General features: G+C 37.7%; 2 protein-coding genes across 6 annotated transcripts in view; one reads left to right on the top strand and one right to left on the bottom strand.

Annotated features, from left to right (window-relative positions):
* Positions 1-22,266, top strand: part of LOC117386461 (acidic leucine-rich nuclear phosphoprotein 32 family member D-like) — a 146,332-nt gene that overhangs the window by 2,315 nt on the left and 121,751 nt on the right. Inside the window, exons 2-7 of one of the 4 annotated variants that reach the window (XM_055228861.1) lie at positions 325-474; positions 1,809-1,931; positions 2,636-2,813; positions 4,354-4,442; positions 4,702-4,771; positions 5,750-5,825. In XM_055228861.1, coding sequence (XP_055084836.1) covers positions 325-474; positions 1,809-1,931; positions 2,636-2,813; positions 4,354-4,442; positions 4,702-4,771; positions 5,750-5,825 — 686 coding nt within the window. Of the gene's footprint in view, positions 1-324; positions 475-1,808; positions 1,932-2,635; positions 2,820-4,353; positions 4,443-4,701; positions 4,772-5,749; positions 7,266-22,266 lie in introns of those variants that run through there. The other 3 variants (XM_055228860.1, XM_033983820.2, XM_033983818.2) reach the window with 3 other exon arrangements.
* On the bottom strand, positions 8,720-20,834 carry LOC117386421 (coronin-2B-like). Of its 2 annotated transcripts, XM_055228853.1 has the most exons (13): positions 20,783-20,834; positions 17,351-17,551; positions 16,277-16,393; positions 14,959-15,108; positions 13,495-13,809; positions 12,001-12,105; positions 11,367-11,463; positions 11,154-11,269; positions 10,559-10,649; positions 10,299-10,459; positions 9,222-9,389; positions 8,877-8,945; positions 8,720-8,801 (listed from the first exon to the last, which is right to left on the bottom strand). In XM_055228853.1, exons 2-13 carry the CDS (start codon positions 17,549-17,551, stop codon positions 8,736-8,738), a joined length of 1,656 nt encoding a protein of 551 aa, XP_055084828.1. In that variant the 5' UTR covers positions 20,783-20,834; the 3' UTR covers positions 8,720-8,735. The 2 variants fall into 2 exon arrangements, with proteins under 2 accessions (XP_055084828.1, XP_033839667.1); XM_033983776.2 differs by lacking the exon at positions 20,783-20,834 and having other exon boundaries at positions 17,351-17,574.

The following is a 22,266-nucleotide window of genomic DNA, read 5'->3' as shown; positions in this document are numbered from 1 at the left end:
CTGTGGCTGTGGAGCTGTGCAATATGGGGTCTTTTCAAAAACTAAATGGTCTTGATTTCATGAACACAAAGAATACACAATTTTAATCTATGTAATGTAGCACAAAAAATACAAAATTTATTGCGTCTGCTCCAAATTGCATGCTTTTACTGACTGAAGATTGGCTGTAGACTTCTCAAAAAAACCCAACCGTATCATTGACGATTAGACATGACCGAATCACTACTTCGGTGTTTCGATTAATTTCTCAGCCCTATGTGGCCATATACATACATAAAAATGTTTGGTACTCGTATTTTAAATGTTGTAATGTTTTCATTGTAGATGAAGGAGCTGGTTCTGGACAACTGTCGCTCGAGTGAAGGGAAGATCGAGGGAATCACGGAAGAGTTTGCAAATCTGGAGCGTCTCAGCCTCATCAATGTCGGTCTGACCAGCGTCGCAGAGCTTCCCAAACTCCAAAAACTCAAAAAGGTTTGTACTCCTCCTTAGTATTTATTTTACATTTATTGTAAATTACAATTTAAACATATTAAAAGAAAAATTCTAACTTGTCACCTGGAGAAAAAAGTTGGAAGAGTAAACCAGTTGACAGATTTGAATTTTTCTTTTACTATGGATCATACCTGGACGACTGAGGGACACATACATTTTAACATATATTCATTCAGTCTATGGAGCTCAAAAGTCCCAGCCATTTTAAAGTCCAGTGTGGTTCCAGAAGCAAAATTGGAATATGGAATAAAATTGCATTAAGAGTGAGACAGTGTGCGGGAGTTTTTCTTTAGTGTTTAGACAAGTGCTCCACCTCCTACGAACCTGTCGCCCAGTCGGGTGTGCGGAGTTTACACAGAATCCAGAAGCAAAATTGCCATAAATGTTTCCCATAGAGTTCAAAGTCATCACAGAGGCTAACCAGCTATGTGGTGACCAATATCAGTAAGTTTCACTTCCATCAGTCTACCCCAGGGCAGCTATGGCCACAGGAAAGTACCAGCACAGAGCATGGGGTGAACAATTCACTGTAAAGCACTCTGAGTATCACAGTCGATAAAGTCACTATATCAGTCCAATGCATTATTATGATCATTATTAATAGCCCACATTGTTACTTGGAAAGCCACATGTTTATAGACACTTTGTAAAGTAAAGGAAAAATAATCTAAGTGCTCTCATTGGGTCTCCCTGTATAAATAAATCAGTCACTCAAAGCAAAAGACGATGTTTAAATCAAGTGGACAAATCGTTTTAGGAGTGAAGACTTTTTGCTGCTCATTTAAGCTGCTTCTTGGATGAGCAGCAAAACCTCTTCGTTGCTACAATGATTTGCCCAGTTGACAGATTAAAACTTCATCTTTTTGCTATGGATCAGACCTGGACGACTGAGGGATTACACAGTCAGTCAATCAAACTTTATTCATAGAGACTTTTACAACACTCAAGTTGACCAAAGTGCTCCCCCCCCAAAAAAACAGCACAGTTTAAGAACATTAAAAACATTAAACAATGGAAGAAAAACTAATTGTACAAAGTGTCACTGCATTACTAAGTGTTAAAAGCCAGTCTGAATAAATACGTTTGGAGCCTGGATTTAAACAGGTCAAAGTCTGTGATGGTGCACAAATCAGGGGGCAGTTTGTTCCAAAGTCTGGGGCCAGCGACAGAAAAATCCTGATCATCCCAGTGTTTGAACCTGGCTCTTGGGACTCTCAGCAAGAGTTGGTTGCTTGACCTTAATGCCCTATATGAGCTGTGGACAGACAGGATAAAGATAAACAAACAACAAACATCTGTATTTTGTGTTGCAGTTGGAGCTGAGCGACAACAGGATATCTGGGGGTCTGGAGGTGCTGGCCGAGCGACTGGTGAACCTCACACATCTGAACCTGAGCGGGAACAAGTTCAAAGACATCAGCACCCTTGAGCCACTGGTGAGGGCCACATTTAGTTTATCCATATAACGAGTATATTCACTTCCAGTATATTAATGAACCAGCGAAAGACTGAACTGGTCTGTTTTGTGCACAGTTCATTTCAAGTTCCTTGAAATGACCCAGATTACTGAAATGTATCTCTCGAGTGATGAAACTTGAGCCTGCTTCTTTTAGTCTCCACATTATGACGGTGATTGTTTTGTACTTGCTACATTTCGATCATCTTTGGTTGCATTTGTTTTTACCAACCTCTTTGTGCGATTGGCAATTATGCATTTATGTTAATTCCAGTACGAGCAGCATTGAAGATGATAAAAGTGTTCACATTTATCTTGATTACAAGTACACAAATTAAATATTCGAACGCAGATGTCAGCAGACTTGTTTCTATTATGAAGTCAATTTAGATGATGATTACAATTTTAAAATGTCTTAATGATGACATGATGATCCCCAGGTGTAATAGATTATAACTATATAGCACCCACAAGCACAACAGGTCTTCTTTAAGGTTACACTTCAATTCATTTTTTATTATTCCTGAATTTTTAATATTTCTATTCGAAACAATATACTTAATATTCACATTCTGCATATTTTCAAAACGGCAATTGCATGTGATCCATTTTTCCGATATACTAATCTTGATATAACTGTAGTTTTTTTTTTTTTTGCCTAATAATTTTTCTGTGTTCCTGTAGAAAAAGTTGCCTCAGTTGAAGAGCCTGGACCTGTTTAACTGTGAAGTGACAAACCTGGCGGATTACAAAGAGTCCATCTTTAAGCTCCTCCCACAGCTCACGTATCTGGACGGATATGACATCGACGACTGCGAGGCGTCCGACTCAGAGGGAGATGGGGTCGAGGATGAGGACGAAGGTCTGGGTCAGGACTTTAGGCTTATTATTTTACGGGTCACTGTGGGTCCTTTCCATCTTTATTGATATGGCCTAGGGTTGTGAAAAGGATTGAAAAACAGATGCTAATTGATATTAAAACTAGTATTGAAACTAGATACTTCAAAAAATACTTAAACAATTTTGACTTATCTAAACAGATTCAGGATGATCACATAACAAAGAAAGTGTTTGTGTTGAAAATTACATTCTATTGGCTAATTTTATTTACCGGTAATTTATTTTAATAATCATGGTATCAAAGTCTGTATCTAGTATCGAGTGCATTCATTCCGTAGTAACAAAATCAAGTTTGAAATTTTAGTAACACTAATATGGCATCAGGAGTAGGTCAGGATGACTTGGGAGTAATATCCAGTTCTGATTATTCAGACAAGCATTGATTACTATTAGATTTGCTATTTTATTTTATAATACTTTTAACACGTCCAGAAGAATTATAAAAAAGACTGAAATATGAACTGACAAACTAACCAGAACCAGAATCACATTTCAGAGCATGTTTGTACAGATCTAAACTTACAGGATTGGCAGTTTATGCAGAATAAAACAGGATATTTTGTTTATGGAGGAGATGACATTACTTTACTAGCTGTGTCCATTCAAATTTCGATTTGATTACAATCAATTTTGCAGCCTAGATGGTTCCTTTCTATGTGTAATTGTAATTCTTTTACATTTGCCTTCGGATGATTTGAAATATTCACTATTTGCGTTTCACATTGTAGAATTGAGGCAGGACTTTTCTTTTTAAAAGTAAATACATTTTTGTATTGCCATTGGCCTAAATCACAATTCAGTTTAGATGTTCAAGGTTTGTTTAAGGTTGGGTATTATGTTTTAGTGATGTCTCCCCTGCCCTGTTCAAACCCTCTTTACAGCTCATCACCCATGCTCCCACTCGACAATCTACATAAATGTACAAAAACATGATACGAAACTGCACACAGCAACTTGACAAACCTGATGCGATGTGCAGTAGTTTCATAAGAGGAATGCAGGCTGACTGTAATGTCATAGCACTCTCAAGGGGGAGTGACTTGATGCAGGAAGCAAATGGAGGGGAAATTCAGAGTGCCAAAACCAAAAGTGAAACGTATTAAACATGTTAATAAGTTCTTGTTGGCAAATATAGCATTTACAAAACGATAAATAATAACACGTTGATCTAATTATGTTGCGTATTAACAGTTAATACCCCACAGAAATAAAATACCCTCTCTTAAAAGCACTGCCTGTTTATAAAGAAATGCTGCTATAATTGTTTATGTTCACAAATTAATTCCCTCGTTTCCCAGTGCAAAAAAAAACAACGTATGAAAAATATTGTCTTCAAAAATCATCATGTTACGTAAATTAAAGCTTTTTGTTTTTCTGGGGGGAGGGTCACCACCTGCTTGTCTCCATGAATATATTGTTGATTTACTTTTTGTCCCTGTCCTTCTCTCCCCATTACCACCATTCTGGGCTTTATTAATGTTGTCATGCTTTTTATGTCTTAGAGGGTGAGACTGAGGACTTTGAGGATGAGGAGGAGGACGATGATGAAGATGTTGTGGCTGAAGAGGATGATGACGACGATGAAGATGAGGTCAGAGTTTAAACTGAAACTGACAATGAGTCATGACTAAAAATTCATTGTGATTCAATAGAGGTCAAAAACATGTTATGAGGACAGAATCATTTTTGTGCACTTTATTTTTTGCTCTGAGGGGGGTGCCAGAGATACTCTTTTCTACACTTAAATGTTAAATGATTTTTTAATTATCTTTTTTCACCCCCAACTCTATTAAAAAGTGAATGTATTGGAGCTATAATTCAATGTTTAATTGTTATATTTTGTGTGTAAGGATGGAGAGGTGAATGGCGATGTTGACAGTGATGATGACGAGGAGGATGACGACGATGAAGATGATGATGGTGAGTCAATCTGAAATGCATCTTTACTGGAGGTGGGGCGTGACACGAGATTGCATCCTGAGACATGATGAGATTTTGTGTGAAGAAGGGCTTGACCCTGAAACGTCACCCTTGGTACTAAAATAATAAAAACGTGGCGCTCCAGTGCAGTCCTGCTTTTCTTTTCAACATGAGATCTTGACATAAATAACTAGGGATGGGACAAGATCTTGCTAGACCAAATTGCCACATGTTTGTGTGTCAGTGCTAATGCTAACTTTTATTAAAACGTTAAATGTAACATAACAAAATTGTATTTGTTGTGAGGACAACCCAGTTATTTTTAGATGTAAATTATTTCAGTCAGTGGCTTTGTTTAACTGGTTATGAAGCACTGACATTATCATTAGCGCTGACAGAGTTGTACCTTTCTAAAAGCAGTAGTGTTCTCCTTAACACGTTATCAGTGCCTTCACCCGCATTTTAGGCTGTTTACTACACTACCCACCACCCACTCAAACCCCATGCCCACACCACAAAGTGCTCTTTTCTATTACAAGTCATAATTGCATCATTTTAAAATTAAATTTATCCATAACTTTTAATTATTTTTTTTTTTCTTTCTGTGATCTTATCTATCTTTCTTATCTTTCATAAGCACTATTTTATAGTTATGTTTTAAAAATCCTTTATTATGCAAAATTGATTCTTGTGAGCTTTAAGCCATGTTGGAATGTTCAATGCTCGTCAAAAACAGACCTGGAGTTGTGTGGATGAAGTTTAAAAACACAGTGGAGCACTTCCTGTATTGCCGCATGACATCACACAAGGTCGAACAGAGTGTTTTCAGTTTGAGAACCCTACATATGCAGGGTCTGTGTGTTAAACATGTGTGAATGAAACAAAACACAGCACAGGGTATGTTTGTGAAGAGTAAACATAAAGATCATAGAGTAGCGTAATAATGGCCCGTTAATTGTAACTACTTCCTGTCCACAGATGAGGACTCTTCTCCAACTAAAGGAGAGAAGAGAAAGCGAGACGGGGAGGATGATGAAGACGATGATGACGATGACTAATAAAGACCGCCCCCCTTTCCAGAACCATGTGACCTCCCTCGGACCCTGCTCAACTGCATCACATGACCTCCTCAAACACCCAGACATGGCCGCGTTCAGTCACTTCCTCTTCCTGGTGCTTATACCCTGTTCAACTTTATACAAACTTTAAATTTGACCTCCAGACTGCTAAAAAAAACTACAAAATTTAGCTTTATAAACCATAATTGTATGCACATTGTCTTTAAAGATCCACTTTGTAATCTTTGGAGGGGTACACCACCTGCTTCTGATGTCTTGACGTTATCGGTTTGCCTGGAATATTTCACAGTATGGCATTAAATTTATCTTCATGGAGACGAGCTTGTGACACAACCAAGCCAAGTCATAGGTCAGATCTGTGGAGAGGCGACCCGGCTTACAGTCTGAATGCATTTAAGGCATTTTTTTAGCAATGAGAAACTCCTGTCTTTACTCATTTATTCAATTGCAGACACTTTTAATGCCATACTGTGGGAAAATTCTCAGACAAAGCAAATGGTGGACCCCCAACCTGAAAAGTTACATAGTGCATCTTTAAGCGCGCTTTAGTCCCTCAACTGGCAGCTCAAAACCAAGTAATAGGACAATGATTCCAAAATGATTATAATATGTTGTGCATATTAAAGTGTCTCGTATTTGTACAAAAGTGGTCTAGGTAGGATACATGAGCATGGGTAATCGTTTTTCCTTCAGTAGTTGATTCAACAGTTTTTGGAGTAGCAGATGGGAGCAGTGAGGTTAATGTTTCAAATATAGCTTTTATCGGCTGCCAATTCTCCTTTCATTGCTGGTGCGTTCCATTAAAAAGAATTATTTCAACGTTTTTATTTTGTTTCTCATTTATACAAATCTAGAAAGCAGCTCTCCCCAAAAAAGGTTCTGCAATGTGGAATTAATAAAAAAAACTAAATTGGGGACATTTTTTGGAGCAGAAATTGTGGCCCTTATTATATTAAGCACACAATTTATTAAACATATTGGCCTAATTATAAGCAATACATGAATCCTCTTTGTCATAGCTCCAATCTGCCATCCCAAAAAGAAAGCATGCAAACACCGATCTACTGAAGGCAATAGGTTGTGTAGAAAAGTGAAATAAAAGACGTCAGTTAATGATCCTAAATTAAAGAAAATTCATTACTTATAATTTTGTTGCGGCCAATCGCGCTCAGGGCAAACGTCTTCTCTTCTCTCTCTCTTTCGCCAAACAAGAGCTTTTTAAAATAAATATTTTTGCAGAAAAATAAGATTTTGTTGAATATGCTTTTGTGTGGTTGTTTATCCGTTCATACACTGACTGGCTTTTGTTTGTTTTTTTGTTGTGATTTTTTTTTTTTTACTTTTCTGTAACTTAAAGGAAAATCCAAAAATAAATACTCAAAGGACTTTGTAAATAAAATCTTAACATTTTGTGATATTTTGTTGCGGTTTTTGGGTTTCTTTCTTTAGAAATTAAAATTTTTGTATATTCATAAACAATTTTTAGCAGACTTATCTTAACGAGGACAAGTGCGTATGACAGGTTTTCATATTTTTCTAATTATGACTTGGTTGGTGGGATAATACCTTTGTTAAATCGGTATAATAATTTTACATCAGTTAAGAGGTAGTTTGAGAAGAAAAGTAGAAAAATACAGGAAGTAGTGCTGAGTTCTAACATGTTACCCCTGTAACTATGTCAGAACTGGAAATTCCATCCAAAATGCAGACAATTAGTGCACATTTAGTAACACATTTTTCTGGCAGTTTAAACCTTTATCTAAAAAAATGAAGGCTTTTTATTAGTCTAATCACAACTACAATTCAGAGGAGTTTTGGTCCTTGTTAACATGGTTGCTATGGATGTCATATCTGATGCCCCTTTCCAACCAGGGAGTAAAAACAAAAAGACAAAATTAGGAGAGATTCTTAGAAAAAGCTTAAATATTAACTATGTTTTAGAGAAATGAGTAGTCTAACCTAATCATATGCACTTTAAATATATATAATGTAGACTAATTCAGAATACAGTACACCCAGTTCAATTGAATTAACTTAATAGTAAAGTTCCTTTTTTTGTGCTCTGGATTACACAAATTACTTTTCTCAAATTATCTATTAGGGCAGTGGAAAGTATCGAAAATCAGGCACTAATCGATTCTAAAATTGGTATTGAAACTAGATACTCATTTGAACAAGTGTAAGGCACATAGACTAGTATACAGCCATTAACCATTATGGAGCATACCTGAATGACTGAGGGATTACAGTTTTGTTTGTTTTTTTTTTTTTTTTTTTTTTTTTTTAAATCATGATATTGGAAGCATTATTGAGTATCGAGTCTATTCCTTAATATCAAAATCAAGTTTGAAACAACACTTATCTAAACATAAAAAGTCACTGCAACTTTACAATTGTACATTATTTTAGCCTTTTTATTCAGGACTGCAAATTTGACTTTAACAAATTAACAAATCAAAGTAATTGTATTGTTCTTAAAGAGACATATTGTGCTTGTGTCTGCTATGTATTATGTAATATATAACCTGTGGATCATTATGATAATAATAATAATAAATATTAATAACTATAATATAATTTGGACATTTTTAATCACAATATTCATCTAAAACGACCATAGATCTATTTACATGAAGACGACTTAATAAAATTAAAAAAAAAAAAAAAAAAAAAAAAAAAAACTGCGGTGCCCAACTGGAGCTGACGTCACTATAAACGTCATCACAACAAAGGGTCGGCAGAGGAGCCAATATTTCTACAGCATCTAGTCTGTAGTGACATCTAGTGGAAAAATTGTGCATTACATCAACACTCATCAAAACCTTTCAATCTTTAACAATAGTTCTACAAAAACAAAATGACTGCGCTAAAAATAAATATGATATTCAGAATCTAGCCCTCATGTTGTTTCTTGTCACTTTAATCTCTATTTCCAGTTGGGAAATTCTCTCCTACAACAAATGAAAAGAAAATAATAAGCAAATTTTACTAACAGTCATCAGTTTATCACCAATTTATTTATTTACCTCTTTCTGATTTAGTCGCTCCCGTAGTTCTCTTATCTCTTCTTGCTGTTTATAAAATGCCTGCAAAAGCTAAGATTTGAATGCAAAAATTATTCATTCAATATTTCATTCAGAGATGCACTTGCACGTAGGGTATAGTCCTTTAGTTGATTAATCAGTCAGTGGTGTCTTGCTATTAAAACATCATATACACCGTTTAGTAGCAAAAAAAAAATGGATTTAGGGTTTAGTTGCACTTTAACAATGATGAAAAAGTTGATCCTAAATAAATGTTTGAAAATACTTGTGTAGAAATGTATCTATTTAGGGTTGTAATGTTTGATTTTGTTAAATAATTTTGCGTACCTCTGATTCAGTGTTGGGGGGCGGTCTCTCGGTGGGCTCGCAGCAGTGGGGCGTGCAGCAGTACGGCCACAGCGGCAGAAACGTCTCATCCACGGTCCAGCCCGAAAGATCACTCACCTCATGGGAGAACTTCAGGTCCTGGTAAGATAACTGCTCCTCATAGAAGGCCTGGGCACAACAGAGTAGGGCTGTCAAAAGAAAGTCACATTCACAGGACAGAAATGAACCTTTTCTGAACATCTTTAGAATAATCTTGAGCTGTATCTGATCACATAGACTAGTATACATCCATGGATCACTATGGAACCTATCTGGATGACTGAGGGATTACACAGATATCACACCACATGATAATATAAAAGAAAGTCATAGGCGGAGTTTGACTTTTGCTTTTTGTTGAGGCAATCTTTTTATACACTGTGCCCATATAGACTGTGTAATCGTGGCAATCGCAAGCAAAGTAATGTTCACAATGAGGTGGTACAGGACAGGAGGACAGGAGAGGGCGGGTGACGTGCGCGTTAACTTGTGGACACATGTGGTAGCGAAAATATCAGCCTTAAATCACCATGACAACAGTGACGGTGGAAACAAACGCTCCACATCCGCTCACAAAATACACATAAGAGCTGCGATTAGGAGGAGGTGTGGAAAAAATGAATCGATGTGCATGACTCATTATCACTGTCTACTCTCTGCGTGAAACTGTTTGGACACTAATAACCAGATAAGACAGTCCAAAAAGACCATGGAAGGACTGGATGAATGGGCATTATACCTATGCTGTACAAATGTCACCCCTGCCTCCCCCTGAACTCCACCAATGAAGAAAGTACAATGATTTAATATTGAAACACATTCTATTGTCTAAATAAAGAGTGATTTTTATTATCATCGTGGTATCACAATCAGTATTGAGTATCGAGTTTATTTCTTAGTAACGAAATTGAGTTTGAAATTTTAGTATCACAACATGACACTACTTGTAACTGAGTACATTTTAGCTATGTAACATTACTTTTACTTGAACACACATTTTCAATACTCTTTCCACCACTAAAAACATGACTGTGGTACCTCCTCCATAAAGTCCATGTCTGCTCTTGTCAGTGCAGTGAGGTCTGGCTCCATGTGGATCCAGTGTGGGCTGGGCTGTCGGTTTAGCCCTCTCTCAGGAACCGATTCTGGATAAGGGTTGCACACTCGAGTCCCAGGCTTCAGAGACATAAGTACAGGCCCTGAAAAGAAAAAACACACATCTGTTTAATATAATCCAATGACAAAACCAGGACTCTATTCTAGAAGTCTGAACAAACCAAATATATTGACATACTGACCTCTGTTGACCCCTTTGAGCCACTCTTGAGCCGTCATGGCCGCCTGGTTTCCTGCTGTCAGTGGGTACAGGTCTTCATGGAAAACACCAGGCTGCACATGAGACAAATAGTTAATTTGCAAATAAGAATCACCCAAGGGTATTATAATAAATAATGCATTGGATTATACCGCCTTTCAAAACACCCAAAGGTGCTCACACACACACATTTATACTAGGCAGATATGGGTGAAGTGTCTTGCCTAATGACACAACAACAGTTTCCATTAGAGCCACTGTAACACCTGGTATTCTCAGCCGTCTCCCATGCAAGTACAAACTAGGCCCAAACCCTGCTTCACTTTTGAGATCTGATGAGCAGGAATGGTCTTGAATGTTCCACAGTACGGCTTAAAATGTATCTCCTTTGCATTTGCTGAATTAGAGTTTGAAGTTTATCATTGCTAAAAGTCTGACCTGTAACGTGCTTCTATCCTTTTCTGATCTTCTACCAGACAAGTTCTAGGGCACCTTTTAATGCTATTCTGAGGAACATTTCGGACAAAACAATGACATCTCCATGGTGACACTCCAGAAAAGTTACACAGAGCACCCACCTCTTTTCTGGGGACGATCATAGACAGCGGCTCCACCAAATCTTTGACACAAATCAGCCGATAAAACCTGTAAACTTCACAGGCCTTTACGTTCAACCCACGTTTTGGCATCACTCCTATAAAAACACATCGTAAATAAAGTCAAACATGAATTCTAAAGATAATAATAATAAGTTCTTTTTTGGCCCTATTGTTTGTACAGAGATGTCTCACCCAGGCCTCTCTGTGGCAGCAGGGACCTGAACTCAGTGACAAACCTGAGGTAAGGCTTTTCGGCGCTCAGCTCGTAGTACCGAATATTCCCATCTCCCTACGACACACAAACGCATCACAGGCTACACATTATGTAAATATTAAGGGGAAATATAAAATGATAAATTAGGGATAAAAAATCAGGGCTTTATGTTGAACATTTGTGTTTCTTGCTCCTTCAGATACGATGTAGTTTTTCAAATTTTGTGTTTGTCCTTATAATACCAGATTTTTCCATTATTTAATGTTTTGTCCTTCAAATTACATTAGCTTCAAATTATAACTCAGCTGTTTCCTCCTGACAGTTACTCTTTAAGTTCCTCTTACTTGAGTAGTACTTTTCCCAAATACTTTTTTTTACTCTTAATTTCATTTCTAGCACCACAACATTGTACTTTTACTTGAGTAATATTATTTTACAGTAACGCTACTCTTACTTAAGTGTAATTTTTAGCTACTCTACCCACCTCTGCTAATTACAAAATGGATATAGTTACTTCTGCGTGTTTCTATGACAATACTACAAGCATAAAGTATCACTTGTGAGCGCCATCTATAGATGTAAAGCATTGGTTCACACACAGACGGGTCCGACCTTCCCGGCCAGGTAGAGCATGTTTGTGTCGGGGTCGTAGAAAGGAAACAGGACTCCAGCCGCTCCGTCCAGGTCCTCCTCATACATGGGCTCAGACAGGTCCTCCTGAATAATACAAGGGAATACTTTACTATTCTAGACATAGTTAGGCCAAAAGTTTCGGGTCATCTGAGCATTGTCAAGATAGTAACATTTTAAACTTGATTTCAACTCTAAGGATCAGGTTGCTCGATACACAATGCCAATTTTGATACATCAGTTAGAATATTAAAAAATGTTTTAGTCGACTGAAGAAATTCCGACAAAAGACTGTCCTGACAATCGATTATTAGTAAAGGGGCGTGGCAAAAAGTCTCAGACAAATAGATCAATACTATAAAGACGTGTCTCTATGTACCTGACCCAAACTGCACTTACAAGACTACAGCTGCATCAGAGTTCATGCAAAAACAACTACAGTAGCTCAGCTGGTAGAGTGTTTGTTCTCTGATCTGAAGGTTGGTAGTTTGAATCCTGATCTTGACATAAACATCATTGGTTGAGTGGACAGATCCACTGACCCACAGGTTGGAGGTGCGATTCCAGCTTCCACAGATGAATGCTGTTGTTGTGTAGTGTGTGAGTGAATAAGTTCCTTGATGCAAAGCGCTTTGAGTTTCTTGATGTGGAAAAGTTCTATGTGATCATTTACCATTTATGCAGAAAAAAGTACAAGAAATAATGTATTTATATAATGATTGAACTTGTTCAGTTAGTTTAATTAGCCTTTTTATACATAAATTCCAAAAATACTTAATAAAATACTTATAATCTAAATAAAATAATTGGTCGGCTAATACAGTTTTTGGTCAGCTAAGACAAACTTTAGATAATAAGGCTAAACATTAGATTTTCAAAGACTTAACAAAAGTAAGTTCCCATAGAGTTATATAGGAATCTGCGCTCCATTCTCCTAAGGTTCTAATCACTAGACTGTTCTTGTATGTAGCAAATACAACAATACAGAAATGTACATAAACTTCCTTAAGGCTCTTTACAATGGTTGCCAAAAGTATCGAAAAACAGACACTAACCCAGATACTCATTTGAACAAGTATCGATTCTAAAAAAGTCACATCAATGGGACAGAAATGAACCTTTCCTGAATAATTTTGAAATGATCTTGAGCTGTATCAGATCAAGTATAAGACACACAGACTAGTATACACCTTTGGACCCCTATGGAACCTACTGGACGACTGAGGGATTACACAGATATAAAGCCACGTGGTAATATAAAAGAAAGTACTACCACTTAATGCTGAAAATCACACGCTATTGTCTAAAGAAAAAGTGTTTATTATTATCATTGTGGTATCAGAAACACTATTGAGTACAGAATCTATTCCTTAGTATCGAAATCAATTTTGAAATTTTAGTATCGTGACAACACTGCTCTTTATTTTACAGTATAATACAGTAGGTCTATAATCTATAATGTATCGGACTTCTGACCGGGTCCCACAGCACGATCTGCCTCTGGTTCCATGGAGAGTAGCCGGTGGAGAGGAGCATCTTGTCACTGATGAACAGCACTTTACTGGCTCTGTGGGGCCCCCTACTGGACACCTGCAGTATTTTCCCCATGCGTGGGTCCAAGATTCGGATGCGTCTGTCTTTTGAGGCTATGGCCAGAGCGCTGCCGTCTCTGCTGAAGGCGACTGACAGGAGCAGGGCCTCGGAGGGGCAGCGGTACAGGAGGGGCATCATTACCACCCGCACAGGGCACCTGAGCACCGACCCAGGCTGAGACAGGTCCCACAACAGCACCTGCACACAGACAACATGGAGGTTTTAGTTCAGTAAAATAAATAAAATAAAAAGGCAAAAACAGCCAGCCATCCAGTAATTTGTTTTAAAAGAGTGGGTATTGTGTAAAATCGACTTTTTTGAGCTTTCTACCATGTTACAACGTTGTTTCAGTTCAGTTAAATTTTATTTATATACCACATTTAAATACAACTTCAGCTGCCAAAAGTGTTTCACATAAAAAAGTCTACAAAGAGAAAAGATAAACAGATAATATAATAGTTTCCTCATCAAAACCATGCCTGAAGAGGTTTTACAGTATATGTCATCCATGCATGTTTGAGTAATCTAGCGATCTCTCCCTGGTTGTATTCGGACCCTCCTTACGGTTAGCTGTAAGAGCCCACAAGCCTATGTCACCCATAATCCCACACGACAATGTATTTTGCAAAATTATTAGCGAAATAGAAAGTAGTTAGTGTAATGTTATAGCGTTTCTAATGGTTCACTAGGGAACTTTTCTGGTGGAGGTCCATCGCCTGAATGAAAATCATCATCTCCAGGGTATGTCTAATTTGAATGAAAGTTACCTGCAGTTAAGAGCTCAACCTTCTTTTTACTCTTAAATGAAAGCTGAAGTTTGTGGCAGGCAGAGGTGGTAGAATAGCCTAAAATTGTGCTCAAGTAAAAGTAACATTACTTCTAAATATTATTACTCAAGTAGAAGTACAAAATAGTGCTCCCAGAAATGACTCAAGTAAGAGTAACAAATAAATATATGGGAAAAGTACAACTCAAGTAAAAGTAACATATAGAGTAAAAGCTGGGACGTAACATCTCACTGATAATTTAAAGTTAATGTAATTGGTAGAACAAAACATTAATGCACAAAATCTGGTATTGGCAAAGGATAAACACAAAAATGAGACAAACTAAATCATATCTTCATAGTGTCGACATAAAGCTTTTGTCACTTATAGACTCACTCACAGTGGGAAGAATACTGTCACTTCAATAAAAATATCGCTCAAGCAGGAGTAAATGGATATGGTAGAAAAGAACTCTGAAAAGTACAATTTCTTTAAAAAGTTACTCAAGTAAATGTAACTGAGTAGCCCACTGCCCACTTCTGCAGGCAGGAGGACGCTATGGTCAGTTAGCTGGACTCACCTTGTAATCATAGGCAGAGCTCAGCAGCAGGTTTTCAGCCGTAGGGTGCCACTCGATGACGGCCACACGTCTGGAGTGGCCCATCAGAGTCTTGGTGGCCCAGGTCAAGTCCTGTTGCACCCCACTCACCGGGATGTCCCAAACCTTCACCTAAACAAACAAAACTATATTTAAAGCCGAGATATTAGGTAAAATTGACTTCATGAGCTTTTAACCATAGCAGCGTTCCCTTTATCCAAAGTTGTATTTTGATTGATTTTTATATGTATGAATCAATCAAATTGTGAAAGTGAAAGCATACCTTACTCATCAGAATGATGATGGGGCCCCAAAGGAACGGAAAGACAACATTGCAGGCTGAGGGAGTGGCACAAGATGAAACCAAGAAAAAAACATGTCTGCTCAAACCTGATCATGTTCAATAAGGTTAAAATATATTTTATCAATCCCTCAAGAGAGAAAATCACTGTCTGCATTTGACCCATCCTTCAACCAAGTGCTGCTGGTGCAGCCTGTCAGGAGCTGTGAGCTGCTGCTATACAAACTCTGCACAGAAAGGATCCTTCTTGCTGTGAGGTGTGAGTGCTATTCGCTCAGCCACCACACTATGAGGATGATCTTATACAGTTATGCTTTGAACATTCTGGCAGACTTGGGTTTTGGTCCAAGGTTTGAGGCCCTTGTGTTCTGTAACTTTGGTCTGACCTGGTCCAAGAGTGGGCCACATAAGGACTGACTGAGTGTCATACTTCTAACTCTATGACTTAAACATTGGGTTTGTGACTGACATAATCTTACAGGAATAATCTATCCCTGGCACAGGTTACATTGTTTTTTTTCTTGGTCTGTCCAGGCAGACTTTAACCCAGGGAGGTATTTATGACATTTTCATGAGAAAACAAGGTCTGAATGATAAACACTTTTATTTTGTTATTGAGGTTGGATTTTTATTGAAGAATGGTGAAAGGTGAATTTAATATGATTAAAGTTCTGATTTGGCTTCACTTAGATATAATTGTTATTTGTAGACTGCAGACATAGGCACTGGAGACTGTGCATGTGGGTGTTACTATTTCACCTAAAACTGTAAGCTGTTATGATACATTTTTTTTGTTTGTCATTTTGTCAATAAATGGTGATGACAGTGGCATCATGACTGGCATATATGACTAAATTTGTTTTGGTTTAAATTTTTCACTACCACAGTAATCACTGTTCAAGAGCACACGTTCTTCCAGCTCAAAATGCACCACTACAAAAGCATATTGTGTCCTCTACTGTTTTTCTGTGGTTCTTATGCTTTTATAGCGTGACATACCGTGCAGTCTTCAGAGCAGGAGGCGATGCAGTGGTCGTCAAATGGGTTCCACTTCACATCCAGCACCTGCGCCCTGTGTCCACACACCCGCGGGTGGAGGGGGTCCACCCGGCCAGTCTGCAGGGCACACAACTCATCAACACATACTATCCCTCTGCTACCATTTATGATGCTGTGTTCAGACCGCTGTGTTGGGTTAAAAAATTTGAAATTTCTGCAATATATGTGAACTTTCGGTAAAATTTGCAGGACATCAATGAGTGCAATGAATCCATATAGGTTGAGTTCACATTCTATAATTTGATTATATCGTAATCTCAGGTGGTTGGCAAGGGCCTAGGGCCTGTAACTCTGTGGAAAATGTACATTTTTGGAAAGAAACATTCAACATAGAAATCCACAACATTACCACCTTAAAGGTCTTATATTACACAAAACTGGTTCTTGTGAGTTTTAACCCATGTAATAATATTGTTACCTCTTCAAAAACATACATGGAGTTGTGTTTTGTTTCCTTCACATATGTTTGAGTGATTGAGTTATTAGTCTGTTTACATCTGCAAATCTTAAAATGCTCTGTTCTACCTTGTGATGTCATGAAGTGGCAGTGGAAGTGGTTTTCAACTTTCAACTACCTAGTGTGCAGTAGAGATTGGCAATTCCAGAGCTGAAGCCATCCAAATGATTCTAGTGAAGGTGTATGGAGTTTAAAAACACGGTGAATCACTTCCTGTATTACCACATGGCATCACAAGGTGGAATAGAGTGTTTTCTATTTGAGAGCAAAACTCAGCCTAAATATGAAGGATTTGTGTGTTAAACATACATTAATGAAACAAAACACAACTCCAGATCTGTTTTAAATGAGGAAACAACATTATAACATAGATCAGAAAATAGTGTAATATGGACCCTTTTAAGGACACGTATTTTCCCACTTGTATCATGGAATTTTGTAGATTGACAAGTAAAAGCTTTTTCAGAACAACAAACTAATTCAACCACATTCCACTTCAGGAGTTATGCAGTACAGTTTATGTCATGTTTTTCTGATTTTGTACACATATCACTTACATGATTGATGGGCAGCACGAGGAAAGCCCCCCCACCTGAGCACTCTGTCACCACGGCAATGAAGGCGGGGTTAACGGCACAGCAGTGGGTGTCATGGACGCTGCGGGTGATTGGCAGCCCGTCGAAGCTCTGCTCTCGAGACGCTGGCTTCCCAAAAACATGACGAAACTTTGAGCCCCGGAAAGAGGAGCGTGCTGACATCTGGAGACAAGACATATTTTCAAATAGAGATTTTAGCAAAGGTTCTATATTATGCAAAAGTGACTCGTGTGGAACCTTGTTACTCCATCAACAACAGACCTGGAGTTGTATTTTGTTTCATTCAGACGTTTGAGTAATCCTGCATTATTATGATATCTACATCAGAGGACACCCTCAAAAAACGAGATGGTTCATCCCAATCCCAAAAGGTTATCCTCCTATTAAAAGAAATGTCAAATACATCTCCCAAAATGAAAATGCTCTGTTCCACCTTATGACGTCATCAAGTGGTACTTTCCAGATTAACAGCTACCTTTTACTTTTAGTTTACCAGAGATTAGAAATTCCAGGGCTGAAATTATCCAAATGAATCAAGGTGTGTGGAGTTTAAAAACACAATGCAGCACTTCCTGTATTACCACATGGCCATGACATCACAAGGTCTAACAGAGGTAAAGTTTGAGGAGATTCAACCCCACTCACAGTAAGAATGCACGTTCTAAGGTATCTTTGAGCAATAAAAAAACTGTTATGCAATTGCTGAGTTTCAGATGACATCACAACAATAAAGGCCAATAATATTTAACACAGATGGGAGGCAGGTAAAATAGTACAATGTAATCAACAGGGAAAAGTGACTCTTGAGTATGACATCCTCACATTCTACAATCTGAAAAATAAATGCAAGAGATACAGCCACAGTGTGGAACATTCCAGACAAAACAGTCACTGGTCCATGAGAACTGACTGTATGCCAGAAAAGTTATGTGGTGCCTCTTTAAGTTGAAGCTAAAAACAGTGGAATGTATGACAATTTAATAAAGATGCTTCGAAAACTCCACATTGCTGCTTTACAAATCCAGCCTATTTGATCTAAAACACCTGAGTAAAATGATCCCAAATCAAACTGAGTCTCCTTTATGAAGCTGAGGCTCTGTGGTTTTAGCCTCTGTCTGATCTACTCTCATTGTAAAAAGGAACAAGCTCTGTACAGAAGATCAAATGGCAAATCCCACCTCGATTCTTTTAGAAAATATAAGGATAGGTTTAACTGTTGTCTGGAGGGATCATCCGATACACAGCAGACTGAACATTTGTTGGGTTTTTACAATTCTCATCTCAAAGCTGAAGCATATCTCTCTAAAAATGAGATAGGGATTTGTAATTAAAGGACCTATATTACGATATTTTCTGATCTATGTTATAATGTTTCCTCATCAAAAACATGTTTTAAACTTCCAACAGATTAATTTGAATAATTTCAGCCCTGGAATTGCCAAACTCAACTGTACTAAAGTTAAAAGGAGCTGTTAACTTGAAAACTACCTCAAAATGACATCACAAAGTGGAACACAGCATTTTGAGCTTTGGAGATGTAACAGACAATAATAAAGGATTACTTAAACATGTGTAAATGAAACAAAACACAACTTCAGGTCTGTTTTTGAGAAGGTAACAACATTATAACATGGCTTAAAGCTCAGAAGAATCCGTTTTGTGTAATATAGAACCTTTAAAGTCCAGGCGTAATTCAAGTCCTGTTAAATCTTTTTTAAATTTAGGGTTATTTTTTTAATTTTTGGGTTGGGAGAACAAAATGGTTGATTTGACTGAAAATAACTGGACTACAGCTTCCCATTAACTTTTTACATGTGCAGGAGCCTCGCAGTTTTCTTTTACCAGACAATGGCCAATACAAAAAATATAAAGAGAAATTCCGAGGGCTTGGTGGTGTGCTTCCAAAGTTGTCCGGAAACTTGATTAAAAAATTATTGAGGATCCATAATTCATAAGATTATAAAGCCAATAATGATAGGAGGGTGCATTATTGATGAGAACAGACAAAGTAGCTGCTAAAGTTCCATCTCACGCTGTTATAAGATTATGTAAGTCTCAGAGCTCAGGCTGACAAATCCATCCTTGTTCCTTTAAATATTCATGGTTTACATACATTCTTCCTGTTGTTACTAAGTCCTACCGACCTTTAACCTTTACAGGGTCAATTTACTGCAATGAGAGGGGTACACTGAAGTAAATGTTACACGCGTTTTGTTACTTTCAAATGGTTACGGGATTCTTTACAGTCTTTGTAGGGAAAGGTGTTCTCTGCATTTGACCCAGTCTTAAATTCTGGAGGGAGCATGTCCATATATTGAGCTAGACTTGGTCATACTGAAGACTAGCATTAGCATTAGCATGTGTTTTTTGCAGCCAAGTTTATCTTATTAGCATTGCTATTGGAAAATCCCAGATCACACCTTATGCAAAATAGATTATTTATGTATTTATTGTTATGAACTTTTTATGTGTATTGTAATAATTTTTTTTATGTTTCTGGGCCATAGACTGCATAAAGACGTTGACTAAAGCAGTGTGACGTCACCCATAGCGTTCAGCTCCAGTCAAATGAAACTCATCGAGGCTAGAGCAGTTAAAAGCAGCCAAGGTCCATATTTGGAATTCCAACTGTGAGTATCATAGCAACTACAGAGCCAATCAGAAGTGAGGCTGTTGAAGGCAATGCCCCTTCCCACCCGCACCGCTGGTTTAGCATGGAGAGGGCAATTAGCGACACTGTCAATCAAACCTGTTGCTAATGCTAGTTGGGGCAACCTCAGGGAAAGAAGACGCCTGATTTGTCTGTTATTAATGTTCATATCTTGATTTACAGACAAAATAGTGAAATAAAAATAAGATCATGTAGAGAGGACCTGACAGCAGCACTTACAGAGAGGGGGGCGCGACAGTTCTTCAATGAAAAGTGAATTGGAGCCAGAAGCGTGCCCATGCTCACTTTTATTTAGAACGCAGCAGCTAGCGTATATGTGTGTGTGTATATATATATATATATATATATATATATATATATATATATATATATATATATATATAAATGATGGAATAGCTTCAGGAAGTGGTGCCATTATTCGACTCAAAGGGCATAACCTTATCAGTCAGTTGAGGACATGTGAATATGGCAAGTTTAAAATATGATCAAATATGACAATTAACAATAAGGTTCAACATTTGTGGACTTTCTGTTTGGATATTTCTTTTAAACACAGTGACTGTTGCATGAGCTCTGTATATGAAATTATGACATCTCTTCAGCGCAACCTATTTTATAAAACATAAACATAAACAATATTTTCTGGTTTCATTTTATAATCTAAACTTTAATGCAAATTAAATTAATATCTAACTTAACCATAGGTGAAATTGCTGGCTTACCTCAGACCCAGAATCATGCAGGAGTCACGGTGGACTGATCTGTCACATTTTCCTCACGGTAACAGCCACTTTCCTGTGTGGGGTTTGCTGGTAAATACCCACACCCCATGTGGTGTTGTGTCCACTCCCTCCTCCTCTTCCTTCCTCTCCTCCGCTTTCTTTCTTTCCTCCCTTCTTTCTCCCCTCCCTCCCTCTGTGTTATTGCGCTCACCTCTGATCCGTGACGTCTCCACACCGCGCTCTTTACGCTCTGATGGCCCCAAACAAACGCCCCTCCCCATCTGATACTCATTCACAAAACCCAGGGAACCTGAACACCCAAGTTTGTTTACTAATACAGACAACATGCACCTGGAGGAGCAACAGTGCTTTTCAATACATTTATTAGGCTTCAAATAAACTACATTATGACTAAATCACATTTAAAGCAGTGCAGAGGGTTACAGGATTCAACTGAAAGGAGGCAGACACCAGTTAGAACGATTAAAAGTCCCATATTACACAAAATGGACACTTGTGAGCTTTATACTAGAACGTTGTTACCTCATCAGAAACAGAACTGGAGTTGTGTTTTGTTTCATTCACATGTTGTTTTCAGTTTGTGAGAAGAACTCGGTCTAAACAAGCAGGATTTGCATGTCAAATGAAACAAAACACAACTCCAGGTATTTTTTTTTTTGTGTGAAGAGGAAACATTATAACATACAGTAGATCAGAAACTAGTGTAATATGGACAATTTAATGGAGCCATAACAAAACATGCAGGACTATTACAAGGTCAAGGATGCTGTACTGCAGAGGTGTTCACTGAGGGCCACATTAGCAAAAGGACTGCTGTCAAAGGGCCAGATGTAAAATAACTAACTACTTTTTTAACTTGTTAATTAACTGTTTCTGTATTTATTACTTATTCAAGTTACAAATAGATGTAAAAAATATGTCTCTGCAACTGTGTAGCTCCTGATAAAATAACATTTTAAGACCATCATACCTTCTAATTTACCCTGTTGAGGGCCACATAAAATGGTGTGGAGGGCCACATTTGGCCTGTGGGCCTTGGGTTTGACACATGTGCTGCAGACTCATTGCAACATTAGAGCAGGTATATTTGAGCATGTTTATTATATTACTTATAGGCTATAGCCCAATAATCCTCAGTTTGAACTATGAGTCATTGGATATGAGACATTCAATGACCATGGGCACATGTTATGCTATTTTCTGATCTATGTTCTAATGTTGTTTCCTCATCAAAAACATACCTGGAGTTGTGTTTTGCTTCATTCGCACATGTTTAACACACAAACACTGCATATTAAGGCTGTGTTCTTTTCTCAAACTGAAAACACACTGTTCCACCTTGTGATGTCATGTGGTAATACAGGAAGTGCTCCACTGTGTTTTTAAACTCCATGCACATTGATCAACATGACTCAAAGCTCACAAGAGTCAATTTTGTGTAATATAGGACCTTAAAGAGCAGA

This window comes from Periophthalmus magnuspinnatus, chromosome 18 (assembly GCF_009829125.3).
Source record: "Periophthalmus magnuspinnatus isolate fPerMag1 chromosome 18, fPerMag1.2.pri, whole genome shotgun sequence".
Taxonomy (NCBI): Eukaryota; Metazoa; Chordata; class Actinopteri; order Gobiiformes; family Gobiidae; genus Periophthalmus; species Periophthalmus magnuspinnatus.
Note: the sequence above shows the minus strand (reverse complement) of the source record. Positions and strands in the feature narration are given on the sequence as shown.

Excerpts from the sequence above, each read along its gene's own strand:
- LOC117386421 (XM_033983776.2), bottom strand. The coding sequence starts at position 17,566 with ATGTCTTGTCTCCAGATGTCAGCACGCTCCTCTTTCCGGGGCTCAAAG. Across the intron at positions 15,109-16,276 it reads CCTGCTCTGAAGACTGCACG|GTGAAGGTTTGGGACATCCC; the intron begins GTATGTCACGCT and ends TTGTTTGTTTAG. Across the intron at positions 11,270-11,366 it reads GCTGCCACAGAGAGGCCTGG|GAGTGATGCCAAAACGTGGG; the intron begins GTGAGACATCTC and ends GTGTTTTTATAG.